This window comes from Adiantum capillus-veneris, chromosome 26 (genome assembly GCF_014529385.1).
Source record: "Adiantum capillus-veneris isolate H3 chromosome 26, ASM1452938v2, whole genome shotgun sequence".
In the NCBI taxonomy this organism is placed as follows: Eukaryota; Viridiplantae; Streptophyta; class Polypodiopsida; order Polypodiales; family Pteridaceae; genus Adiantum; species Adiantum capillus-veneris.
This window is the reverse complement of record NC_140956.1, coordinates 3,273,026-3,300,516: the sequence shown is the minus strand read 5'-3', so window position 1 is coordinate 3,300,516 and position 27,491 is coordinate 3,273,026. Positions and strand designations below refer to the sequence as shown.

Here is a 27,491-nt window from a genome sequence, read left to right as displayed (position 1 = left end):
TCTCTCAAGGCAAGTTTGAGTTTTTAGAAGTGATGAATTGGTACATGCTGCAACAGAAACTAAAAAGAAGTCTTGGAGCCATTTTTACAAGTGTGGAAGGCGTCTCGAGATTGTAAATCCAAAGGCAAAGGCAAAAGCTCGCAATAGAACGAAAGGCAAACTTGATAAGGACAATAGTGATGATGATTTTATCGACAACTCAACGGAGTGTCGGTGTGGCCACATACTACACTGGCAAAAGTCTTAGCTTTCTGATTTCTTGGTCATCCTTAAGCCACACACACACAAAGGCACGTGAGTGGCAAAGAGGAGCAAGTGGTGCTCCCAATACTTGATTTGGACCTATGCATTGGAGTTCAAGTCAATGGTATTTGAACCCTGTGTCAAAGTTCAAACTTCATTGCATATGGCAAGGAATCAACATGACATTTACAAAACATTGTGGATGTATTGCATACAATTCATGGTTGTTTGCGAGATTATGGACAAGGTGTGTTCCAAGATTCATTATCTTGAAAATATTGGATGTGAGGTGTTCATAGTTCACAAATGGAGATTCTTGAACAATGTGTAGTCTACAATTCAACTTTCTATGAGGCAACCGGTGTTTAAGATGGGATTTTTTTCGATAACAGATTGGTGGTTGCAAATTTGAGGTGCATCAAGTAGAAGGCCTCTATTGGGGTACCCATGGTTGCTTCTTTATCAACTTAGTCTTCCTACTTGTTGCCACTATGAACTGGAAAGAGGGTGTTAAAAGTTTATGAATCTCTAGTGAATGCCCAATGAGATCCTATTTATTTATTTTATGCTTATTTAACATGAGTGTGAGGAGTAGCTTACAAAGGTCCCCCAAGAGAGCATTGTAAGTCACTTGCCATTGTTGGTTGGTTCGAGCAAGAGAGAGAGTTTTCTGGTCTGCTTTGATGCGTGTTTGCTTGTGGATTTTCTTTTGTGTGCTTGCATATGATGCTTGGGTTTACAGGATTTGTTGTCGTCTTCCTCAAGTGTGCTGCATGCAATCCTGTAGTTCCCCCATGGATCTCAACTCCCTGTGCTCATCTCGGCCCCATTTACATGCATTCCGTTCTTCTCCCGATCCCTAGGTTTTTCTTTTTTGCACCTTGTAATCTCGCTTTGGCCATATTTACAAGCTCAGCCCACCGTGTGTGTGTGTGTGTGTGTGTGTGTGAGAGAGAGAGAGAGAGAGAGAGAGAGAGAGAGCACCTATAAAGCTAAATGGTTGTGTTGAGAGAACAAGAGGTCCAAAAGCGCTCTTAGGCCCACCTAAGCTCTTTGTAAGCCACTGTTCTATCTAGAAAGAGCAATATACAATGAACTGCACGTCTGTGTGTAAGCTACACACACGAGTGCGCACAATGCTTAGACTGCATTCGGATCTTTGCGTGAAAAAAAAATATGAGAATCCCAACCAAACTCTTGAGCATGCTAGTTAATTTGAGAGAGATCGGAGAAGTAGATGCACCCCATACTTTGGTCTCATGGTGATCGCAGTGATGGGCGCATGCCGATAGCTCGGCGAAAGGTGGAATTGGAAGCTCTGGAGGATGAGAGAGAGAATGATCTTAGCCTCCATGAGAGCAAAATGCTGGCCAATGCAGGTGCGGGGGCCAATGCCGAAGGGCATGAACGCATAGGGGTTGTTGCATGCCTGGGACACCCCGTTTGCAAATCGATCAGGCCGAAACTCGTCAGCATCTTCGCCCCATACCTCCTTATCCCTGTGTATGTATAAGCAGGCAATCGTGATTCCTGCCCCGCGTGGCAATACGGTTCCATCACCCATCCTTACATCCTGAAATAACTCGCGTGTACCATACTCTGGCACAGGCGGATACAACCGCAGACTCTCATTCAATATCATCCCTACCTGTACAGCAATGCAGTTAATGTCATAGCCATACTACTCCGAACCAAGAGAGCCTTATATTAAGAAGCTGACAAGCTAAGGGAAACAGGAAAAGAAATTCTTACAATTTTGAGCTTGTTGAGGTTATCCGCATTTAGTTCGCCGTGCTTTCCACATATTTCCCACACTTCCTGCCGGGCTCTCTCTTGCCATTCTTGGTGAAGGGATAGCAACACTAGGGTCCATGCAAGCAAGTTGGCGGTGGTCTCATGGCCAGCAAAGAAGAAGGTCTTGCACTCGTCGATGACTTTCTGCATGGAAAGGTGAGCAGCTTCTCTCCCAAGCTTGGATCCCTCCTCTACTGCATCCAAAACTAAGCCTAACAAGTCGGTCCCATACGAGCAGACAGCCTTCGACTCTAAACTGTTTGCCTCTACAGAGTGCTTCTTCTGCTCTATGATCTCGCGAAGCTCTTGGTTGTTTTTCCTGTCTAGTGCCCGTACCTCGCGATTCAAATTGGTAGGAAGGAACCTGCTTGCATCAAACCACAAAGATTGATGGACGTCACACAACCCAAACCAACTAGTTGAGATAAGATGGGTTCAGAATGTGTTGAGAATTAAGTGTAATATAAAAAGTATATGCAAAACAGTAATAAGATATGTAATCTCCGAAGTTAGGATAAGGAGTTACAAAAAGAGTTACATTGTGGTTTTAAAACCGCTTCGAACTTCAGTATGGGGTGTGAGGAACTAGCATTTTTAGCAATCAGGTCGTCGCTATTCCTCTTTCCATTAAATTTGACCTCACCGGCAGACATAGATGTTGGCCAAGCACACATTAAGAGGTGCCCTATAAGACCAAAGTCAAGAGAGACCAAAATCTCTCTTTCGTCAACTGGAGTCTTGCTGCTTCACAAACTTGCTAGCTCAATGAAAGGTCCAAGAATCATCCTGCTCATGTCCTACTCTCATTGTAGAAAGCTCTCCTTCAGTTCAAAAAATTGAAGCGCAAGAGTGGAGAGTGGGACAGCCTAACTACAAATTTGGAAGGCAGACTACATCTGCAAGGGTTGGAAAGGCAACATAGGAGCAGCCTACCACTGAGCCTGCTGAGTCGTCCACTAGAATCATAATTCAGTTGTTTACACAGCTGGAATATGTTTATTTCCACCCCCTCTGGTTGGTCTATTTGCCTATGAGCAGCCTACCACTGAGCCTCCTGAGTCGTCCATTAGAATCATGATTCAGTTGTTTACACAGCTGGAGTATGTTTATTTCCACCCCCTCTGGTTGGTCTATTTGCCTATGAGCTTGAGACTGGATAAACACATTAGGACCCTCCGTTACTGTCATTGATACACAGCTGGCATATTGGATCTAGGACAGACTTTCTCTTTAGGGCATTTGCTGATCAGAATGCTGTCGTCCAGCCAATCTCCATGAGTAAGGACATTGACTCATTCAACATGATTGGCCTCCGAGGTAGAGTGGCTGGCACTTTTCATTGATGCAAGCCTGTGCTGATGAGTGTGCTACAAGCCAGTCGTTTGGGATGCATTTGTGTATTTTTGTAATCTCATCTTTTTAAATTGCAGCATCAAAGTCAACACTTTTTGGGAGCCTGAGGTGGCAATCAGGGCAGTGCTATATGTACTGCAGGGGCTGGATGTAGTAAACCATGGGATGCTCATTCCTAGGATTTCCATGTGGATTTCTATGCTCATCGAGGATATTCGATTCGGTACCCACTGATTAATGTATGTCCAAGACATGGCAGATTGTTTCCTCTGCCTTGCGTAAGATGGATATTTGGATTGTTGGAGGTGATTGACTAATCTAGAGGGCATACATGACCAGATTGGCAGATAGGCTTTTTTTCAGGGGATTACAAACAATGAATAGCAGGATTGGTGGGATGCACTTATCTTTGCTTTCCATGGACAAGGTGGAGATTGCTAGGAAAATTGGCCAATTTCCACGTCATACCGACAGGTACCATGCACCGTTAGAAGAAATTTTATATGAGCCGGGGGCGGCTTGTGTCCCAGATCATTAAAGATTCCTGACATGACCGTTCCTTGGACAAGATATAGCGCTGCAATGACGTATCTGTGACGATATGATTGGACTGGCCCGGCGGATACTTTGTATTCACTAGTCAATCTTTTGATGGTGGACTCTGCTGCCATCTATCACAAGTTAGTGATGTGGCAAGGAGGGTTAGGGCTTATTAAAACCTTAAAACCCTAACCCTTATCAACTTAAAGAGTATGCTCGAGGGGCCTTAAACCATTAAAAAAAGAGATCATCTGCGAACTCATGCTGATGCGGCCTGCTGTAGGGACGTCCGCAAATCGCAGAACTGCTGACATGGCACCTGTATGGACAGCCAGCTTTTGGGGTTTGCAGCTTTTAAAGGTCATGCTTTTCAAGTCGTATGCTTTTGAGGCCAATGGCCTTTATATACGGCCTAGGGGGGCTCACTCTGGTATTCCAATGGTGGAAGCAAAGCGAGAGCCCTCCTGGCTATTGTACCTTTGTGAAGCAATAAAGAAAGAAGTACCAAAAGGGATGCCAAACTTTTGGGCCAGTGCATCTGGAAGCGGAACGCCACTTCGTGTCAACTCTCTCTCTCTCTCTCTCTCAAAATGATGACGTGGCAATATTATCCGGACACACACACACACACACACACACACACATACACACAACAGATGACGTGGCAGAACGTACGGGCAGGCATTATGGGAGGCTGATGTGGCAGACAATATGGGCTTCAGTGATTTGCGCTGATAGGTGCTGATGTGGCAACCTATACGGATTTTCGCAAATTGTGCCAATGCTTTTTGGGCCAAATTTTGGGACCAATAGCTTTTGGAACTGTTTGCTTTTGAGTTCATAAGCTTCTGGGGCTCTCCTTTTGGCATCCCTTGTAAGAATAAATAAACCCTTTGTCACAAACTCGTGACGTGGCTAGCCCCTGAACACATACACTCTTGCTAACTCAGGCTGACAGACATGTGGCAGGGCGTACGGAACGCTGGAAATCATGTTGATGACGTGGCAGGCAGTACAGACGCCCAGACTTTCTGCCGTAGATTACGCTGATGACTTGGCAGTCAGTACGCTGTACAAAATTCCAGAAATTACGTTGGCTGATTTTTATGGCAGCTTTTGGGCAAATTGCTTTTGAGATTAAAGCTTTTGAGTTTAGAGATTTTTGGGGCTCTACTTTTGGGCATCCCTTGTACTTATAAATAAGTGGGCAAGGCCTCACTTCTCAGAGCATCTGAACACAAAGTCTGAGAGTGAGCACCTGCCTACTCTCTTGTACTTTGAACACAAATTAATACAAAAAGAAATACTAAAAGGGGCGCCAGTCTTTGGGGCCAATACCTCTGGGCACGGAACTAGGCTGGGCCGTGTCAATTTTGTGAATTGTTTTGAAGTGAATCTCTGTTGTGTCGCGGTAGAATCTTGACTTGGGGTGTCCAAGTTTGCTACACCCTTTGGGGCCTCACTCTTCAGAGTATTTGGACGCAAAGTCTCAGAGAAAACAGAATTCGACCTCGACACCATCTCACCACGATAGCCGCACCAACCAAGGTATTCTTGTCTTCAAAACTAAAGAGACCCGCATCTCGCTTCTACAACAAGCACGACTCCTCAAGGACACCAAAGTTTGGATTAGGGAGGCCTTGACCCCCATCCAACTCAAAGTTGAAAAGCAAGAGCGTCAAAAGGTACGAGAAGCACGAGCCGCATGTAAATGGGCCGTCTACCGAGGTGGCAAGGCTATCATCGAGGAGTTTCGGGCTCCAAAAACCCCCAAACCACCACCCCCTACCCACCTCCCCCCGCCCCCCTCCCCCTCCTAAGTGACATATGTCACAATTTGATTGTATCCACATTTTGTTATGATCATGCACTCTTCTAAAGAGTCTCTCCATGTAAGTTTTCTTGGCCCCATAGGTCATATTTTGTTGGGTTAAAGGCCTAAATAACCCCGTTTTGTACATTTTTATACTTTGTAATGTGAACCTGGACACATTTTTTTAAAGTCACTTATAATAAAAGTGGGAAAACCCAAAACTCACTAAGTGAGTTTTCCCCAAAAACGTGAGAGCTCTCTCTCTCCCTGCTTCGATCCCCAGCGCTTCTCTCTGTTGCACTCCGTCTCCTGCTTCTTGCCCCAATCCTGCACTACATCACGACGTGCACCTACCGGTACCCTCTGCTTTGTGCTTTCAATTGGTATCAGAGCCCTAGGGTTTCACAAGGACCTGCACAGGTGGCTAGACAACAAGCAAAAGGTGTTTTCTTGCGACAATCTCCGCTTCTATCGCGAACCCCCTTGCTTCCAGGGTCACCGGGGATACCTAGAGTGCCAAAGCAGCTCAAAACAGGTTGTTTTTAGGTCAAAAACAAGTTATTACAGCAAAGTACAGGTTCTCTCATGATGTATTAAGTTGTGGGAACACTTGTACTTGGTCCCTACTACCCTAAATCAACCAAATTTGCTGAAAAACAGGTTCTAAAACAGGTTTTTATAGCAAATTACAGATTTACGCAAGTTTATGCAAATGTGTATTTGATGTATTTGGATTGGGGAAAGTATTAAATGCTGTAATTCCGGAGCATTAAACAAGTTTTGGATGCAAAATACCCTTTTCGAGTCAATTTTCTGCACTTTTATGCTAAAAATTGGGGCTTTTGTCCATACATGCTCCCAAAGGCTGTGTTTTTGCATTATGTACACTCTTTGAGGTTAAAAACAACATCGTTTGTTGTTTTTGGGCAAAAATTTGCTTGCTGAATTTTTTGCACAAAAAATTCAGAAATTGCTACTCTTGCCTAAACTTGCATAGTTTTGGCTCAAATTGCTTCTGTGACACTTTGGAGCTGTTGTGCACGTTGCAGTGAGGTTATATTCTGTTTTTGGTGCATTTTGCCTGAAAAATTCAGCAATTAAGCCCTCTTGTTTGTGCAACTATGGCATCGACTTCCTCTGACGTTAAGAATCTCTTCAAGATCAAGCAGTTTGAGGGAACAGGTTTTGATCTTTGGAAGGATAGGATTCAAGGAATCCTCTTTCTTAAAGATTGTGACATGGCACTTGAAGCAGAGAAGCCAAAAGATATGTCAGATGCAGCATGGCTTACATTGAACAAGAAGGCCATTACCTACATTAAAATGGCCGTCTCTGACGAGATCTTGGTAGATCTCAAGGGTCTTGTCAATGCGTTTGAGTTGTGGGAGAAATTGAAGGCAACATATGAGAATACGACCCCAGTTAATCAGGTGCATTTGATGCGGAAACTTGTTGGCATGCAGTTAGATGAGTCCAAGAGCACTGCAGAGCATTTGTCATTGTTTACAGGCACTCATCTCGGTTACAGGACTCAAGTTTGCCCCCTTTTGATGATAGGCTCAAAAGCTATCTTCTTGCTAATGGCTCTACCTGATTCTTGGGAAACATTGGTGGTCTCACTGTCAAATAATCTCAACTTGACTTTTGATGGAGTTAGGGGTTCAATATTGAATGAAGAAATCAGAAGGAAAGCAAGTGGAGAAGAAGGTGGCTCAACCAACATGGTTAGAGGCAGGACAGAGAAGAAGAATGCCTATTCACAGAGAAGTAAGAGTAAGAGCAGAGAAAGGGGAAATGCCAGCAAAGGCAAGGGTGATGTGACCTGCTATCAATGTGGCAGGAAAGGTCACAAGAAATCCGACTGCAGGTACTGTAAGGCAAAATTGGAAAGGAAGAAGAACGGTGGAGACAAAAAGAAAGAGAAGAAGGAAGTCAAGACAGATGCACAGGATAGCTCAAAGTACAAAGAGAAGGCCAATGTGGCTTCTAGTGTTGTGATTGAGGAGCTGTCAGATGTAGAGGACATCTTGTGTGCCACTTTGTCAGATGATGATGCTTATGACATTGATGCCTCTCTAAATGTTCATTCACAGAACATGCAAATCACCAAGAGTGATCTTATTGATGCTTTGTTGACTGTCAATGATGCATTATCCCAAACTTGGATAGTTGATTCCGGTGCTTCATTTCATGTGACTCCTATCAAGGAGTGCTTTTCTACTTTTGTTGCAGACAGCCATGGCCATGTTTACATTGGAAACAATCATGTATGTTCCATTGAGGGTATTGGCACCGTGCATCTTTCTATAGATGGCACAAATAAGCTTGTCTTGCATGATGTTAGATATGTGTCAAGAATCAAGAAGAGTCTGCTTTCTATTGGTCAAATGGATATGCATGGTTACAGCATTTTGTTTGAGAGAGGATCATGGAAGATGACAAAAGGCTCAAGGCTGATTGTAAAAGGTACAAAGAAAGGGACACTTTACTGCTTGCATGGAAAGGCCTTGTTGGGCAAAATTTATTGCTTTGGCTGAAATTAACTCACATATGCAGTTGTGGCATAAGAGGCTTGGCCATATGAGCTAAAAAGGCCTTACTAAGCTTTGTAAATTGAAGAAGCTTGATGCTAAAGGCACAAAGCTTGATTTTTGTAATGAATGTCAATATGGCAAGCAAGTGAAAAGTTCTTATTACTCCCGTGTCTCTGCAAATCTAATGTGCTTGATCTTGTACATTCTGAGGTTTGTAGCATGCCCACTAAATCTATAGGGAAGTGCACATTATTTTGTCTCTTTCGTTGATGATCATTCTAGAAAAATCTGGATTCATTTGCTCAAATTCAAGGATAAAACCTTTCCTGCATTTAAGAAGTTTCATGCATTTGTGACCACCCAAACAAGTAAAAAGCAGAAATGCTTGCGTACGGATGATGGGGGTGAGTTCACAAGTGGTGAATTTAACAAATTTTGTGAAAATTTGAGCATTAAGAGGGAGCTTACTGTTCCATACAATCCCTCTTCTAATGGTGTGGCTGAAAGATACAATAGGACTTTATGTGAGAGGGTGAGATGCATGTTGTCCACAGCTAATCTCCCTCATGGATTTTGGGGAGAAGCTCTAAAAACTGCAGTGCATATATATAATCGATCCCCTCACATGTCTTTGAAAGGTGACATCCCTGAAGAGGTTTGGTCTGGTAAACCTGCTTCATATGATCACTTAAGCGTCTTTGGTTGCGAAGCGTTTGTGCATGTAAGACCTGAGTTTGAGGAGTAAGCTGGATGCAAAGTCCATTAAAGGCCTCTTCATGGGATACGATGAAGAAGGTGAAATGGGCTACAGAATTTGGTTACCTCAGCTCAAAAAGGTTGTACGCAACCGGGATGTTGTTTTTAATGAGGCAAGGCTGCTTAAAAACAATTGTGCCTTTAATGGTGACCATAAGAAGGTCAAATTTCAGCATGTACAGCCACCTATTAGTCCTAATTTTGACCCTCGGGATGCACCACATATGGCTAAAAATGTTGATGAACCAGTGGTGTTTGAGCCAGATGATGTTGGACAACAAAATGAGGCTCCTGAAGGCATGTGCAGCCACATAACAATGTTGAAAACAGTGCTGAAAATGATGTACAACAACCCTTTGTTGATGATATCATTGTTCCACCTGATGTAGACCCATTTCCAAATAATGTGGATCATTGGGTGAGGCGTTCTACTCGTCCAAGGCGGAATGTGAGTAGATATGATCCCTCTTTGCATTATATTATGCTGACAGATGAGGGTGAACCTCTTACTTATAAAGAGGCTAAGTCATGTGAGTCAAGCAGTAAGTGGGAGCTTGCAATGCAAGAGGAAATGAAATCCTTGTATGCAAATGATACTTGGGATCTTGTGCCATTGCCTAAAGGGAGAAAGGCTCTTCCTTACAAATGGGTATACAAGATTAAGATTGTGGATGAAAAACCCAAGTACAAAGCAAGATTGATTGCAAAAGGATATGCACAGAAAGAAGGAATCAATATTCAAGAAATATTTTCCCCTGTTGTAAAGCTTACAACTTTATGTGTCCTTTTTGCTCTCGTTGTGGTGCTTGATTTGGAATTGAATCAAATGGATGTAAAGAGAGCGTTTTTGCATGGTGACATTGAAGAGGACATATACATGAAACAACCTGAAGGTTTTGTAGTTCCTACACGTGAGGAACTTGTATGCAAACTGAAAAGGGCTCTGTATGGTTTGAGACAATCATCACGTAGTGGTATAAGAAGTACACTTTTGTGTTGTCTCAAGGCTTTAAACGCAGCCATGCAGATCATTGTTTGTATATGAAAAGGGATGAAGATGGTAGTACCATCATACATGTTCTCTATGTTGATGACATGATGCTTGCCTGGAAACATAAGACTAGTCTTGATGCTCTGAGACGTACGCTAAATTCAGCATTTGCTATGAAGGATTTGGGTGATGCAGAGCATATTTTGGGCATGCGTATTAAAAGAGATAGAAAGCTGAAATTGTTGTTTTTATCTCAAGAAAGGTACATTGCAAAAGTACTTGACAGGTTTAATATGGCTGACGCTAAGCCTCTTGGAGTACCTTTACCTCCATACACTAAGCTTAGCAAAGCAGATTGCCCAAAGGATGAGGTGGCATTGAAAGCAATGAAGGGAATCCCATATGCATCAGCTTGTGGTTCTCTTATGTATGCTATGGTTGCCACTCGTCCCGACATTGCTTATGCAGTGGGAGTTGTTAGTCGATACATGTCGAATCCTGGCAAAGCGTCTCATAGTTGAGGCTCTTACTGGGTCAGTTTCCTTCATGCATAATTTATGGGACCTTCCTAGAGACAGATATACTCGGCTAGCCCTTGAGTCATTCCGACAGCTAGCGCTAAGGGGACTCAGCATGTTGGTATAGGCAGATGAAATCATGGTTTCAGTCCCATGGCTTCAGCATGGATAGACTACCTCCATTCCAGTACTCCTTGGATGCACCCTCCCTTTCTCTCACATGGACAAAGACCACTAGACTTATACGTCAGGATTTGATTCAACTAGATACCAATAGACATGGATACAGCCGGTACAAGAGTTGGGCACAAAGATGGCTTTCTATAGAGAGCATCTCCTCCAACTAACACAGGATGGATATGTGATCAGACCGGCCTATATGGACCCTCATTTATCCTATGGGATACGATGTGCTATTGGTCAGATGTGCACATCATCGCATCAGCTAGAGATTGAGACTAGTAGATTTAGGAGGGTACTAGCAGAAGCCAAGATATGCCAGTTGTGTCATATAGAGCCAGAGACAGAGTTACATCACATTTGTCATTGTCCGGTATACTATGAGATACGAGGCCGCTTTCACTGTCAATTCAGAGAGGGCTTTGGACCGTTGGCTGCAGTCATGAGACATTAAGATCAGAAATGCCTCGGGTTGTTTTTGCTAGAGCTACGCAGACACAAGGAGAGTCTCTTGAGGAGACCAAGTAGTGGGAGACATTCACAGAGGGAGATCACTGACTAGACGCTACTCATCTAACTTTGGTAAAGCCTCTTCCTATCTTTTTTCTGTACAATGGCACAGAAAACAGATAGGAAGAGGCAAACCGGAGCAGTTCAGTCAAGCACAAACCCCAAAACACACCCACAGAAAAATACACGGAAGCACACACACACACACACCCATGAAGACAATCCCGAGAGGCCCACCCATGCCATAGAAGGGACACAAACTACAGGACAATCATGACGAGGCTAAGAAAACATACCAGAGGAATACCACTGCAAAACACCTAGTAGAGAGGCAGAATCTTCCACAAGAAAAGGGAGAAACAAAAACCAGAAAAATACGCACAAACAACGGAACAGCAACAAAGGCAACATCATCCAGCATATGTCCAGAAAATAGTAAACTTCAAGACAGCCTCTCTTTCCCAAACTAGTAGGATTACAGAACCAGAACGCTTTGTATCACAAGAGATTGGAGCTTATTCTCATTTGCACATAAAAAACTAGGTTTATGTTACAAAATCAACTTTTTTTCAGTCCTTAGTAATGTACAGATAATATTGACGCTTACTCATAAAATGGATTTGCAGTAATCTGTGCACGAAGTTTCAGTACCATCTTCAAGAGAAGCTCTTGCCTTTTGAACACTGACTTGCCCTTGAGGTAGCTTGAGCCAAACATTGTGCATGATAATATGTCAGCTGCTAGATTCTTCAGATCGCCTGCCACCTCAATCTCTACATATTTCATATGTTCCTCTGTGTCAGCATGCACCTTCCAGGCTTGTATCATATCCAATGAGCTGGTGGCCATGTCTGTCAGCAACCCCTGCCACAATCATCATACTTCTGAGCAATGTTTTTCCTGTTTGAAGTCCACTAGTGATACAGAATGAGAGGACATAAAGTCAAGCTTCTACAATGAATGGTCACTCAGCATACTATTTGAGCAGTTTACTTGCTTGCATTATGAAAACTACAGTGTTATGTAAAGAGTTTGCAAGAGAATTAAAAAAGGGAAACACTTCTTCGTACAAGATTAATCTCGTTAAAATCTTCTGATGCTGGACATCGAGCATAAACTTTAACTAGAGATACAATTTTATATACATCCGGCAGAAGGCTCAAAGCATCAACTTCAATCATTCGTGTAGTCTAATGTTAGCACCTCGTAACAAGAAAGAATCACTAGCAGTCAATCAAAACAATTCTTTTCGAGTGCACATATTGATGGCAACTGCCCAACAGAAAGAAAGATCTTGGAGGAGGTGCAATGTGCATTGTAACAGACTTGGGCACCCCAAGTCTAGAATCTGTCGCGACTCGAGAGAGAGAGATTCACTGAAAATACTTCACAACTTTAAATCACAGTTCAATTCAAAAAGACACGGCCCGGCATAGTTCCGTGCCCCTAAGGGTCCTTATTCTTACAAGGGATGCCAAAAGCAGAGCCCAAAAAGCAGTTAAACTCAAAAGCAATTGGTTTCTAAAGCAATGAATCCCAAAAGCAATTTGTTCCAAAAGCGGCCAAGAAAAAAGCACCAGCGTGATTTGCGGAATTCCGTACAAGCTGCCACGTCAACACTGTCAACGCAAATCTCGGAAATCTGTACTGTTGTGACACATCAGCAGTCAACGCAAAATAAGGGAAGTCCGTACTCTTGTGCCCCGTCAACAAGCTGTTGTACAGCATGCCACATCATCTGTTGTATGTACCGCCACGTCAGCATTTTGTGACATACCCCCCTCTTGAAAGAATTGTTATCGCCCTCGATTACGCCTGCAAAACAGACAGAGGCCATAAACCAATTCAGTAGACATTGACTCTAAGTACCGCTATGTGGATAGGTTTTGGGACGTTCTCTTGAAAGTCACTTCATTCAAGAAGATTGACGATTCGGAGAAGATGCGCAAGTTTGAAGCAGGCTTGCATGAAGCCTTGCAAAAGGCTATGAAGCTTTACCCTCGAGGTAACTTGCAGATACTTATGGAATCAGCTCGCATAGCTGATGGAATACATGACAAGGGTACTCCCAGGAAGATGGAGCAAAGCACCTATCATGCCAAGCAGAAGGCTCTCCATGAGCAGCCTACCTCTACTTCTTCTTCTCAAAAGAAGAAAAGAACCGCCTCTGAAGCAGAAGCAAAGCCAAATCAGCCCAAGAAAGGAAAATATCTCTCTCCTGCTGAATTGAAAACCTACATCAGCGAAGGAAGATGCTTCAAGTGTGGACAAGTTGGACATATGAAGGGTGATTGTCCTACCAAAACTCCGCAACCACCCTCTTCCAATGTAGTCCTAGATGTACATGGAAATACAACCAAGGATGGAAACGAAAGAGCTCTTCTCAAAGCATGGGGTAGCAACAACAACCAACGGGCTCTTATTCTGTTTGATCCTGGCAATACAGACAACTTCATCTCTACAAAGTTAGCCGATGATCTGAATTTACAACCCAACCGTTTTGGAGTTTCTATTCAAGCACAACCTGCTTTCAAAGGGCAGAACTCTAACTCTACTCCAATCATAGGAAAGCTAAATTTAAAGGTCGACAACTACAAAGATCAAGAGTCTTTCTTACTAGCTTCACTTGAAGGGTGTGATGTTATCTTGGGAATGCCTTGGCACTACAAGATGCATCCCATTCCTGACTATGTTCAGAAAATTTTATCCTTTGATCATAAAGGAAAGGAATATCTTGTACTTGCAGATGCAAGTGATTGGCGTATCCCTATCGCCAATCACATTGCCATCAAGAAAGTAATGAAAAAGTGTGTTTCAACGTACTTGATTTCTGCAAGAGAGCAAGGTAATTAGGTACGTAGTGTTCAGTACAAATTCAGTACGTAAGGTACGTAGTACAAAATGGATTGAGTTTTTAGGTACGTAAAAATTCGTCCTTTTTTCCACAAAGCCTAAGACTGAGAGTACATCATACAGTTACTTTATGTATTCACTAAGACTTCAAATAAAGACTAGCAAATCAACAGTACACCGTTACAAATGCCAAAAATGGAGTCCACGACTCTAACTGAACAATGAAAAGGCAAAGCTGAGATTAGCTAACCATTGACCAATGTCTACAAACAAATAGTATCAGATATCTGCTATCATGGTCACGTAAAACTAAGAGCATCAAAATAAATACATAATGAATCATGAAAATGATAAATCCAAGACTGAAGTCTGGAGTCCTAACTCTAATAACTAGTAAGCACTAAAAACCGCACACTCAGCTGAAACAGGGCTAAAATAGGACTGGAGATGATGATGAGGACTGAAATCGGCTGAAATAGGATTGGGAGATCCCCCAGGAGACCCAAAAACCCCACAAAAAAAACACCCCCCAATAAATATTATTAAAAAAAAAACCGTGTACGGAACCTATCCGTACGTACTGAACTGTAAGGTACGATGTACGGTACGGATGCAACCTTGCAAGAGAGAGAGATGTGTCTGCTTCACAACTTTCTTCCTCTTTAGAGCAAAAAAGACTTAAGTTATTAGAAATTTTTAAAGATTGTTTCGCAGATGAACTTCCAAATGAACTCCCACCTCCTCGACCTGAGGATCATACAATTGATTTGATTATGGGGAGATCTCCTCCAAATCAGCCCCCTTATCGAGTTAGTCTAATGCAGCAAGAGGAAATTCTCAAGCAAGTTAACGAACTTTTGGAGAAGGGCTTAATAAGGCCTAGTACTTCTCCATATTGTTCACCTGTCTTGCTAGTACAGAAAAAGGATGGCACATTCCGCATGTGCATAGACTATAGATCTCTAAACAAGATCACAATTAAGAATCGATTTCCAATCCCTCGGATTGACGACATTCTTGACAAGTTACAAGGAGCAAGTGTCTTTAGTCGTATAGACTTGAAGAGTAGTTATCATCAAATCCATATAGCTCCTCAGGATGTGCATAAGACTTCATTTAGAACAACCTTCGGGTTGTATGAATTCCTAGTGATGCCTTTTGGGCTCACTAATGCACCAGCCACATTCAACAGAATGATGGATAGAATCTTCCACTCATATAGAAGCTTTACAGGCATTTTCTTCGATGACGTCTTAATCTTCTCAGCGATGGAAGACGACACTATAAGCATCTCGCATTAGTGTTTGAAGAACTACGCAAACACAAATTATTTGTGAATGCTAAGAAGAGCGAGTTCTTTCTAAAAGAAATCCACTATTTGGGCCATATAGTATCTCACAACCAGGTGAGAATGGACCCTGATAAGATTCAAGTAGTTGTAGAATGGCCTACGCCAACTACAGTACATAATGTACGAAGTTTCCTCGGCCTCTGTTCCTATTATCGGCGTTTCATTCGAGCCTTTGCCGCGATAGCAAGTCCCCTCAATGACCTAACAAAGAAGCGGATTCCATTCCATTGGGGGTCTGGACAAAAACAAGCTTTTGAAAAGCTTAAGTATCTACTCAATCACGAACCTGTTCTCACCGTCCCTGATCTTCGTAAACCTTTCGAGGTATACTGCGATGCCTTTGGAGATTGTGTAGGAGCAGTCTTGAACCAAGAGGGTCACGCCATAGCCTACGAAAGTCGACGCCTTAAAGATAGAGAGTTGCATGTTTCCATATACGAGAAAGAGCTAATGGCAGTAATTCATGCTCTTTCCATTTGGAAACACTATCTGTTAGGAGCTGATTTTATTATCAAGACAGATCATCAAAGTCTTCTACTTTCTCACACAGAGAAAGTTATCTGAAAAGCAGATGAGATGGGCCAACTTTCTTTCAATGTTCCATTTTCAGATTTTACACACTTCTGGAACAAAGAATGCAATTGCAGATGCTCTCTCCAGGCGTCCAAAGATCAATGCACCGACAACAATTTATCATGAGAAACTAGAATCTCTCAGTGAGATGTATCCTCAAGATCCAGACTTCGCTACAATTTGGGCAGATCTTCAAGCTGGTCACTCAAGGCCACCTTATTCCATTAGGGATAATACGATCTATCGTCAACAAGCAATATGCATAGCTCAACCCTTACGACAGAAGGTGATGGATGAAGCACATAATTCTCCTTATGTCGGGCATAGGGGAATTGCTGCTACCACTAGTGCCCTCGAAAGGTATTTCTTTTGGCCAACACTCCGTGCGGACATTGAAAAACATGTACGTGAGTGTTTAGTCTGCCAAAAAGTAAAATATGAAGAACATAAATTTTATGGCAAGCTTCAGCCACTCCCTGTGTCTAACACGCCATGCGAAAGTATTGCCATGGATTTTATTACGGATCTTCCTAGATCCAAGAATGGAAATGATGCAATCTGGACTATAGTAGACAGATTCAGTAAACAAGCACATTTCCTTCCAGTAAAGCAGACGATCAAAGCTGATCACATGGCTAGAATATTTCTAGCCCAGATTTTTAAACATCATGAATTGCCAAAGACTATTGTCAACGATAGAGATCCTCGCATGACTAGTCTATTTTGGCAGACATTGTTTGAAAACTTGGGAATTAAGCTTGATTTTTCATCAGCTTATCATCCTCAAACAGATGGTCAAAGCGAAATCGCTAATGCCACTGTTTTAGACCTCCTCAAGTGCTATGTTTCGAAACGACAATCCGAACGGGAACAGTATTTACCGATAGTTGAGTTTGCGTATAATAATACCATCCATTCTCAACTAGGAAAGCTCCCTTCGAAATTATTTATGGGAAGCCACTCTTACTTCCTATTATGGTTACCAAAGAAAACATCTTCGTTGCAGATGAATTTGTGCGCAATATTGATATTGCCTATCAACAAGTAAAGCAAGCGATTCTACGTACTCAAGAGCAACAGAAGAGAAAAGCTGACAAGCACAGAAGGAATCTCAATCTTGAAAATGGACAATATGTCCTGCTTCGGTTTGAGAAAGCTAGATTGAAAAAGCAGGTTGGAAAAGGGAAAGTTGTAAAACTTTCCCGTCGATTTTACGGCCCTTTCAAAATTATAGATAAAGTCAATGACGTGACTTTTAGATTGGATTTGCCTTCTCACTGGCGCATCCATAATGCTTTTCATGTCAGTCTCCTCCGACCATATGTTGGACATCCTACAGTGGCGCCAGTGCAAGAAGATCCTCCAGAAGTCGAAGAGACTGAGAAAATCCTTCAACCTCAACAAATAATACACCACTCTGAGAGACAACTAAAGTCGAGGAGCCTACATCGAAAGTATGTAGTCAAGTTCAAGCATTACACCCCTTTAGATGCAAAATGGATGACTGAGTCCGATCTCAAGGACTACCCAGATCTTGCACAGTTATGTTGACGCTCTACAATGAGGTCAACATAACAGGTGGCTGAGATGCCAGTCTTTCAAGCTGTACCAGTTCAGCCCGCCACCTTTCAGCAGCCTATAGCTGGTTCTAATGGGCAGGGAAGCAACCTACAGGCTATGCAACAGGTCTTCCCACCACCTTCAGTACACCCTGGCTATTTTGGAGGTGGATCGGTATTCCAGAGCATGGTTGGTCATGCACCTGGAAATCAGTTTTACACGCCAGGAACAGTGTTTGGGGGTGCTCAAACGATGATGCCTAACCCCATGTACAGTGTCATGGGTATGCAACCAGGGTTTCAGAGCACTCAGGGCCAATTTGGGATGCCACATGCAAATTTTGGTATGGCTGGAATTACAAATCAACAGCCAAATATGGCATTTCCAGGTCAAGTTAATAGCGGCCAAGGAACACAGATGAACCCTAATAGTGTTCCCATGTTTCAGTCACTTCCATATGACAATTTAACGCCGCTGGAGAGGCCAACTCCGTACAAAGAAGGTGGCAAAGGTGTGACATTCACGACCTTTACAGGGTTTGATGACAGGAAGAAGGCTCTCTCATTCCTCCAGCAGTTTGACAAGGCCTATGCAAGGGGAAACTTTACAAAGGCTTCAAAGGTCCGCAAGGCAGCCACTTTCTTGACAGGGAATGCGAGACAATGGTGGACAACTTTATTGCTTCAAGGGCAAGCTCCGTCCACATGGATTTATTTCAAGCAAATTTTTGCAGCAGCATGGTTATCTGATGACTTTGAAGCAGATGTCATGACAGAATGAAACCGGCCTGTTCAATCCAAAAAGGGCGGTAGACTTTACTTCAAACCTTGATTTAGCTTTCACCCATTATTAGTCGTCTATTTTACCTGTACTTTCCAGACACAACAAAGGGGAGAGGGATACAGGCTGCTAGATTGCACCTGTATGAGTAGACGGACACCAGATTGGCCCCTAACTTAGGCGCCCCTTTCGGTATTTCTTTATTGTTCAAAAGAGGGAATAAACGTTGAGGTTCCCTACAAGCTGCCCCGCACAAACTCGGCTGAATTTGTTTAACGGCTGCAAATTCTCTGTTTTCAACCCCTAATCACCCGTATTAGGGTGAATTTCAACAAAGCTTCAATAGAATCTTATTCCTCTCTACCTACTCTACACATACACAAAGTTTGGAGCATTTCTGTCGCGAAAAGGACCTCCGTTTCAACATTGGAACGCGCTCAGGTAATAAATTCTGGTTATGTGCAGAAAATTACAGCAAGCGTGTGTGCATGTGTTTTGCATGTTTCTTTCGTGGTTTGACTGCAGGAATGATTATGTCCAAAGAGACACAGTTAGCGGAAGATAGACTCTCATTTATGAGAGCTTCCGATGAGTTTTGTAGAAGGTAGACTCTCGCCTACGAGAGCTTCCCAAAATCTCACAAAAGAAGAAAGATCCTCTCAGTAGTCAGAGAGCAGTTCTTCTACTCTCTCAGTCAGAAGAAGAAAAAGGACAAGAAAGAATAAAGGACGAGCTTTTTGTCCCGTTCCTGTGCTTGTAAAGATTCTCCCTTAGTAATAAAGATACTCTCTTTATGGGGGGGACCAGCCCATCTTCTGGTCCCCAATGATGTGTCAAGCTTTCTCTCTTTCTCCCCAAAGTTTCTTGAGTATATAAATTGCATTTAACAGTCAGTTTTCGGTTCCGTATTTTTGTGACAAAAGCAGAGCCCCAAAAGAAGTTAAACTCAAAAGCAATTGGTTTCTAAAGCAATGAATCCCAAAAGCAATTTGTTCCAAAAGCTGCCAAGAAAAAAGCACCAGTGTGATTTGCAGAATTCCGTACAGGCTGCCACGTCAGCATTGTCAATGCAAATCTCGGAAATCCGTATTGTTCTGCCACGTCAATAGTCAACGCAAAATCAGGGAAGTCTCTATTGTTGTGCCACTTTAGCAAGCTGTTGTACAATCTGCCACATCATTTGCTGTGTTGTGTACCGCCACGTCAGCGATTTGTAACATGCATCGACTATAGGGCTCTTAATAAAATCACCATGAAGAACATGTTTCCAATACCTAGAATCGATCATATACTTGACAAGGTAGGGTTCTACTTGTTTCAACAGGATCCATATGAAGAGTGGATACTGTCACAAGTTTGTGCTATGGCAACTTGCAGATAATGGCCGAGAGGCCATAGGGGAGTTAGGATTAATAAAACCTAACCCTCCACAAACTTACTAACCATGTCTGAGGGGCCTAATCAATTCAGACTACCGATGTGGCGCAACGTGCAAACATAAGCACAAAACGCAGGCAGTTGATAACATGGCCAGCTGTATAGACTTCGTGTTTAGAGATCAACTCCAAGGGTATCCTCAGACATTGTACCTTGTGAAGCATCAATAGGAACGAAATACCAAAAGAGGCACCAGTCTTTGGGGCCAGTGCATCTCGAAGCGGAGCTCCGCCGCTTCGTGTCGTCTCTCTCTCTCTCTCTCTCTCTCTCTCACACACACACACACACACACACACACACACACATGGGTCTCTCACTATTTTTAGGATTTTGTCACTTCTTCTTTGTTGTTTTTAGGGCTTTGAAATTGCTTTTTGGTTGTTTTTAGGGTTTCAACACTGTGTTTTTGCTATTTGTAGGGTTTCGAAACTGTTATTTTACTGTTTTTTAAAGGTTTCGTCATTGTTTTTTAGGTTTCAAATCTGTGTTTTACTGTTTTTTAAAGTTTCACATGAGTCTTGCTGTTTTTTAGGGTTTCTTGTATTTTATTTATTTTTTACTCTCTCTCTCTCTCTCTCTCTCTCTCTCTCTCTCTCTCTCTCTCTCTCATGGGAAGCATCGGAGAAGTGCCAACGGCTTCCCTGTCACGTGACACATCCAACCCTATGTGTCCGTGGACAAGCTACAGCACAACAAGGGTTCAGTCAGTCCAGTCAGTCTAGATTTAGAAGTGATCTAGCACTTTTGTCAGTCTGTTCGCAGACCGTGCATACCCAGGCACTTAGTGTAGATGCATATCCTCTGGTTGCACACAGCATGATCATAAGCATTCCCATCAGAATCCTTCAAGGGCTTCCAATGCATTTAGCCTATTTTCCCTATTTTTGACATTTTTCACTTATTATTTTTTTGTGACTTTTGTTGTAAAGTAGGTAGGGCAAATTGAGTAAGTTTGTATATAAGCAAACCTAGACTAGCACTAATTGGCAGAAGAGGCAGCAGGAGCTCCATCGCTAACATGCAACTTCTCTCAGCAAGAACCCTAGTGGATTTCCCTCCAAGCGAAGACCCCTAGCGTTTTCCATCAACATCAGCACTAGCGTTTTTCAGCAGGCATCATTGCCATAGGACATCAGCCGCTGGCGTTTTTCATCAAGGCTACTCCGCACGACAACCTCAGCCCCTAGCGTTTTTCAGAACCCAGATCGCCCTCTATGTGCATGCAGTTTTCAACCATGAAGACCATCAGTTTTCAGCCCAAGGAACCGCAGATTTTCAGCCATAAAGACCAACAAAAGCAGCCTTTTCTCTTGCGTTTTCAGCCGCAGCAGAATTCAGCCTATCAGCGTTTTTGGACAGCAAATAAAGAGTAGCAGATTTCAGCCATAGCGTCGGTCTCGTCATCCCCGTCGTTGACATCAACCTAGCCTAGACTTGCATCAGTCACATGCATTCACTTTGTACCAGTTTGTGCAATCAATAGTAGACCACTCTCACCGACGAGAGTGAGACCTTCGGAGGAGGGTTTTACAACGTCTCTGGTGTCGTATTCTCTTCTCTCTCTATCTCTCCGTCTCATACACTTAAACGCACAATGTCCATTCACTTTGTTTGTTATCATTGCACTCTCTCATTAAGAACGGAAGGCTCTCCCTTCCATAAGAACAAAAGGAACCTTGAGCACAGTTCGGAGCACTCATCTTGAGCAAAGTTCAAATATTCATTCCACTGCACCTTACATTCCCCACCGTGTAAGATGTCACGTAACACATCCCAACCTTATGTGTCCGTGGACAAGCTACACCACAGCAGGGTTCAGTCAGTCCGATCAAGTTAGATTAGCAGTGATCTGGCACTTTTGTGAGTCTATTCGTAGACAGTGCATGCCCAATCACTTAGCATAAAATTTTCCAATGCATTTAGCCTATTTTCCTATTTATTGGGATTTTCACGTATTATTTTTAAGTGACTTTCCTACAAAAGTAGGTAGGGCAATTTTGCTAAGTTCATATATAAGCAAACCCAAGTTAGCACTTTCTGGCAGAAGAGGCAGCAAGAGCTTCCCGCTCAACAGGCAACTTCTCAGCAAGACCCTCTCCGTTCCCTCGGCGAGGCCACTCCCACCTAAGCCAGCGTTTTCTCCATAGCCGATCCCTCCCTTCCTGGCGTTTTCCAGATTCTGTTATCGCCCTCCTCCCAAGTCCAGCTTGCCCTGGCGTTTTACCCCCATCCGGCAGCAGCCCATCAAGAACTACTAACGCTAGCATTCTCTGGCAGTTCTGCAGCGTTTCAGCATGTGCTAACGCCAGACAAACCTCAGCAAGATCAGCGATTATCATCAGTGAATTGCAGCAGACTACCACGGCAGGGTAAGGGGTTGTTAGCACTTGGAAAAACTGCCATTTTCAGCAAAGAATCTCATTGTTGTCCAGCGTTTTCCCAGAGTTTTTCCAGCCAAAGGATTCCCCCCAAAAACGCAGCCAAGGACCAAGTTTTTTGCCAGCGTTTTTATTCATCCCTAAGCCCAACAAGGACAACCATTTTCAGCCATAAGCACAGTACGAAAACAGTCCATTTTCAGCCTTGAAACAGTCCAAGAAATTCAGCATCTAGAAGATCTCAGATTTCAGCCCAAGTCGCCGTCGTCATCGGCATAGTCCCATTGCATCAGTTCATTGCATTCGCATTGTACACCTTGTGCAATCAAAGAATAGACCACTCTCGCCGACGAGAGTGGGGCCTTCGGAGGAGGGTTTTACAACCTCTCGGGTGTCGTATCTCTTCTCTCTCCTTCTCTCAGTCTCATGCACTTGCACGCACAATATCCACTCACTTTGTTCGTGACCACAGCACTCTACAAGACGGAAAGCTCTCTCTTTCCCTAAGAACTAAAAGGAACCTTGAGCAATAAAGATCACTAATCTTGAGAAAATACAACATTCATTCCGCTGCACCTTACATAAGAAGACGCATCCCTCCCCAGCCGCCCACAAAGCCTCTTTCTTTCATGCGGACAGGGAAGAGGATGTCGGCAATAGAGAAGGAAATGAGAGAATGGAGAAACAAAGTTGAAGAGTGGAGGAAGGAGAGGAGCACTATTTTTCAAAGATGGACCGAAGAAAGAGATGGCATGCGTAGGAGGATCGCTTCGCTCGAGGAGAAAGTGGTCATCCGTAATCTACAAGGTGAGCCAAGGTGAGCTTCTTGAAGTCAAAAGTGGGCGACTTGAAGAAGGGGAATTTCAGCCTTCCATGATGGAAGAGCTGGACACAATCAAAGAACATGTGCGGATCATCAAGGAGGAGGAGGAAAAGAAGTCATCTTGGGTCGAGGTCATCACCAAGACACAAAAGAAAGTGGAGGCGGCCAAGAAATGGATCGAGGTCGCCAAGAAAGGGAAAGGTAAAGAAGCTTCTCCTACACCTGCCATCATTAGCATGACCCTCGAAGAAGAGCAAAGAAAGCGGCTATGTGCCTTACATGTGAGGGTCACAAGCCTTAAGGATGTCAATAATGTTGAAAAAGAGGTCACAAGCCTCATGTCCATGATGGGAATGGAGAAGCCTTTACACACAAAGGCATGGAAGGTGGGCAAGAGGAGTGAAGGCCCGGGAGAGTCCTCAAAGCAAAGAGCACTCATACTACGTTTCCCCTCCTTGGAGGAGGAGTTCTTGAAGAAGAGGCCAACCCTCAAGAAGACATGTACTTTTCTCGGTGATGATCTCACCCTCTCGCAACGAGCTCACATGAGAGAGGTGATGCCACAGATCACAACAGCAAGGGAGAAGGGAAAGACTGCCTTCTACAGAGATGGTCGGGTCACGGGTGGTGATGGTAGAGCAACGCTCTACATGACGGTGTGAGACCTATGGGACCATATTGCAGCCTGGAATTGTAATGGATCTTATAGGTTGGATGTGAGCGCCTTTGAGGATAGCTTTCGGGACAAGGATATTATTTTCTTCTCAGAGACTCATCAGGCCCCTGGACAGATGATGCCACATGTGACAGGATATAGATGGGAGACAACTTGCCGGACTGATACACGATCTAAGTATGGAAGCAGAGGATCGGGGGAGTAGCAGTATTATTATGAGAGGAGCTACAACCACTTCTACACATTGTACAAAGAGACGATCATGCTAGATACATGTGGTGAGGTTGAGGGCCGACACAGGCCGATTTTTATACATTGCCATATGCTAATTTCCCCCCAGTACATCGGTCTATGCTGGGCCTAGAGGTCAATCACCTTTCTCAATCCTAGACAATGACATATGGGAGTTTTCCAAGGATGGTGACATCATCCTCCTAGGGGACTTCAATGCCCGAACGGGTAATGCTCAGACAGTCTTCTATGACACTTCAGAGGAGATGCTTAGAGAACTGGATGTAGGAGATTTGGGGCTTGATAGACATTCACAAGATAGAGAGCAGACAGAGTATGGGAGACATCTCATGGAGATGGCGACTACACATGTTCTGGCGATACTTAATGGCCTACAAGGTTTTTCTAGAGCAACTGGTTTCACATGCTTTCCACACAGGCATGGGGCCAGCACAGTGGACTATCTCATGGGACATCCGAGGTTCATTCCTTACATTCACGATTTCACAGTAGGACCAAGACCAGTGGGTGTAGCAGTGGATCATGCTCTCTTGACACTTTCCCTCTCCTTTCAGTACAGTACAGCCCAGGTGTCAGGAGGGAGGACAAATACCCGCTATACATTTACACCAGAGAGATTGTGTTTATACAAAGGAGATCTATAGTCCTCTATGTACAACAACCATGCCAAGACTCTCAGTGGAGGAGATCACCACTTTACTAACAGAGACATTGCATGATGCAACAGAGCAGAGGCATACCCACACACTCAACCTAATCACAAACGCCGTTTTGGGACCATGCCTCAGACCAGTTGGTATGACAAGGAGTGTAGACAGACGAGAGCACAGCTTCAGAGAGATCTTCTCCTAGTAGTATCAATCACAGACAGTCTCGGATAGCCTTTAGGCACCTTGTGCGACGGAAGAAGCGAGCATTCCTAGCTCAAATGGAACGAGACTTATACCAGTTTTCTTGAGTAGAGACTCAGGAGAGGCATGGCGTTTCTTTTATGAGCACTCCCCTCCCCCAATGATTACTTCTCTTGATGTGTGTGGGTCAATATGCAACATCCTTATATACGGTCGTTGGACAGACACCCCTTCTAGATCCTCCTAAGCCGTGCCCATCTACGAGTACCTTCTTTACCACTGAGATGATAAAGACAGCCATTGACAGGATGAGGACCAGGAGGGCACACTAGACACTAGACAGAGAGGAGCAGACACCACTGCAAAGCTCAACTCATACTCATACCCGCGGTACTGTCATTGACCGGTCATTGGAGCTAGGGAGATCGAGACGCCCACGATGAGGAGCTTCACAGCATTGACAAGTTACAACAAAGGATTCGAGCCATATTATCTCGACATCCAGGGTACACATGATGATAGATAGTCACCCATTGTATCTCTCTCTTGTATTAGGCACCCATTGTATCAGTGTTCACGCATACCCCACACAATTCCAGCTAGTAGCACTTCTAGATTCATTTTAGTATCTCTCTTTTTGTACTCAGACATGGTACCAGATTCACAAGTTTCTTATCGATTGGTCTCATAGGTCATTTTGGCCTATTGAAGACATTATTATATCATTTCATTTCATCATCTCTCTCTCTCTCTCTCTCTCTCTCTCTCTCTCTCTCTCTCTCTCTCTCTCTCTCTCCCCCAAGACTGTCATGGCGGTCCATAAGGAATCCCACGAGGCAACACATAAAAAGATCGACACCAAGATACACATTATCTTACAAGAATTCTGGCTACAAGTATCTCTTGGCCTCGAGGTCTGGTGGGGGCCTCCACTCACCATGGTGCACCGACGGGGACACCCTCGAAGAAGCAATCACCAAGCTCAATGACAATCTTCAACCGATTAACATCAAGCTCGAAATCGTCTCTTGGATCAACGACACACAAAGGCATGTGCACCCAACATTGTGTCCTCACTCTCAAGGACAAAGAAGAACAGATGAAGCTGTTGCGCCAATCTCGCCTCCTCAAGGGAAAAAAGCTTTGGATCACCGAGGAACTAACCACAAATCAACTCAAGATTAAAGCAACCGACCTCAAGAAAAAGCGCAAACCCGCAAACAAGGTAAACCTAACCCCCTTAGGTTTTGTTCTTTTCTTCTACCCTCCCAATGGACCCTCATTCCTTCACTGATATGTATCTAACGCCTACACTTAGAAAAAACCATTGTAATGTTTTGTCTTTGGTCCCATATGTCACATCTGATCTCCATAGACAATAATTCAATCCCCCTCTGCCCCCCCCTCCCCCCCCCCTCTCTCTCTCTCTCTCTCTCTCTCTCTCTCTCTCTCTCTCTCTCTCACACACACACACACACACAAATATTACCTTGAGCTTCTCAACAAAGAATGCAGGCCTCAGAATGTCACGTTGTAACCTCCAATCTTTGCCATTGGCTAACAAAAGCCCATCACCCAATAGTCTGTGAAAGGCCCTTGTACTATAGCTAATCTTCTGCATGTAGTTCACATCTGCTGACAAGATGCTTCTAGCATCATTTGCCTTGCTAATCACAATGATAGGCAAATTACCCCGCCAATAAACCACTCGAGAACCTAAAATGCAACAAAAAAAAACCTAAAAGGTGTTCTATACAAAAAGTCTTCCTTCTTTATATTAGTCGAGCTAGTTAGTTACAATGCAAAAAGGGAGTCAAGCTTTCTCAATTGAGTTAATAAACCAATAAACAGCCACCCACAGGTGTCAATTTCTCACCAATGAACGCATACATTTTTAACAAACAAAGAAATGCAGAAATTCTCAGCATCAACCTCGGTCCTTCAAACTGGCTAGCTTCAAACATAGACGTGATCTTTGTCGACGCCAATTATGCAGTCAAATTCAATATATGACTTCTACTTACAATATGCATGTAATGATCCCGTACAAATATGTGCCCTGATATTACGTTACTGAGCCTTTAACTGTTTGAAGTGGGAACGCTAATAATTTACCTGGATGCTGACAGATGAGCATGTTGTAGAAGGGAAGCACATAGGGTACAAGAAGATGGTGATCAGACGGAGAAGATATATCATAGATTTGAGCTTGAGCTTCTAAATGTTGAAGCTGTGGCAAGTCTCCAGCGATGGGATGATACGGCAACACAATGAAGCCTTGGTTCAGTAAAGCTTTGCGAATGCAAGAGGGCCTCCAGTAGTAGACGTAGATGACATAAGAGGTCACTAGTAGTGCTACCGTCGTAGAAAACAACAGAGTGTAGAAGCCCATGAAGGGGACCTTGACGCTCATCGTGAATAAGCTGTCTACTACCTACCTGCATTTGTGCTCGCGGAGCAAATCTCTCTGTCTCTTTAAGGTCTCTTGGGATGGTTTCCTACGTCTCTTCTTCTTTCTCTATCCTAAGAAAATAGTCCCACTTGAATAAGTCAATTTGATTTCAAATTAATCATGTAATTGCATATTGGTAGGTTCCTCAATTTATAAGCTGGAATACCTAGATGCCATTCAGTGGAAGCTTTTCCTTCAAAATGGAAAAGCCTCAACTCAAACTCTGACTAGGACATGGCACAGATTCAATTTAATGCTAATCTAAGCCATCCA

At 43.5% G+C, this 27,491-nt stretch overlaps 1 protein-coding gene across 2 annotated transcripts; it reads right to left on the bottom strand.

The window, feature by feature from the left end:
- Positions 1-1,230: 1,230 nt before the first annotated feature.
- Positions 1,231-27,264, bottom strand: LOC147422897 (cytochrome P450 709B1-like). Of its 2 annotated transcripts, none has more exons than XM_086501310.1 (5): positions 26,882-27,264; positions 26,256-26,482; positions 11,906-12,096; positions 1,996-2,401; positions 1,231-1,891 (listed from the first exon to the last, which is right to left on the bottom strand). In XM_086501310.1, exons 1-5 carry the CDS (start codon positions 27,177-27,179, stop codon positions 1,454-1,456), a joined length of 1,560 nt encoding a protein of 519 aa, XP_086357436.1. In that variant the 5' UTR covers positions 27,180-27,264; the 3' UTR covers positions 1,231-1,453. The 2 variants fall into 2 exon arrangements, with proteins under 2 accessions (XP_086357436.1, XP_086357435.1); XM_086501309.1 differs by having other exon boundaries at positions 11,840-12,096; positions 26,882-27,263.
- Between the last annotated feature and the right edge of the window lie 227 nt (positions 27,265-27,491).

What these genes read in the sequence shown, in the direction of transcription:
- LOC147422897 (XM_086501309.1), bottom strand. Translation starts at nt 27,179, where the DNA reads ATGAGCGTCAAGGTCCCCTTCATGGGCTTCTACACTCTGTTGTTTTCT. An exon ending in GCTCATCTGTCAGCATCCAG is followed by an intron (nt 26,483 to 26,881) that starts GTAAATTATTAG and finishes GTTGCATTTTAG; the next exon opens with GTTCTCGAGTGGTTTATTGG. An exon ending in ACTGCAAATCCATTTTATGA is followed by an intron (nt 2,402 to 11,839) that starts GTAAGCGTCAAT and finishes TGATGCAAGCAG; the next exon opens with GTTCCTTCCTACCAATTTGA.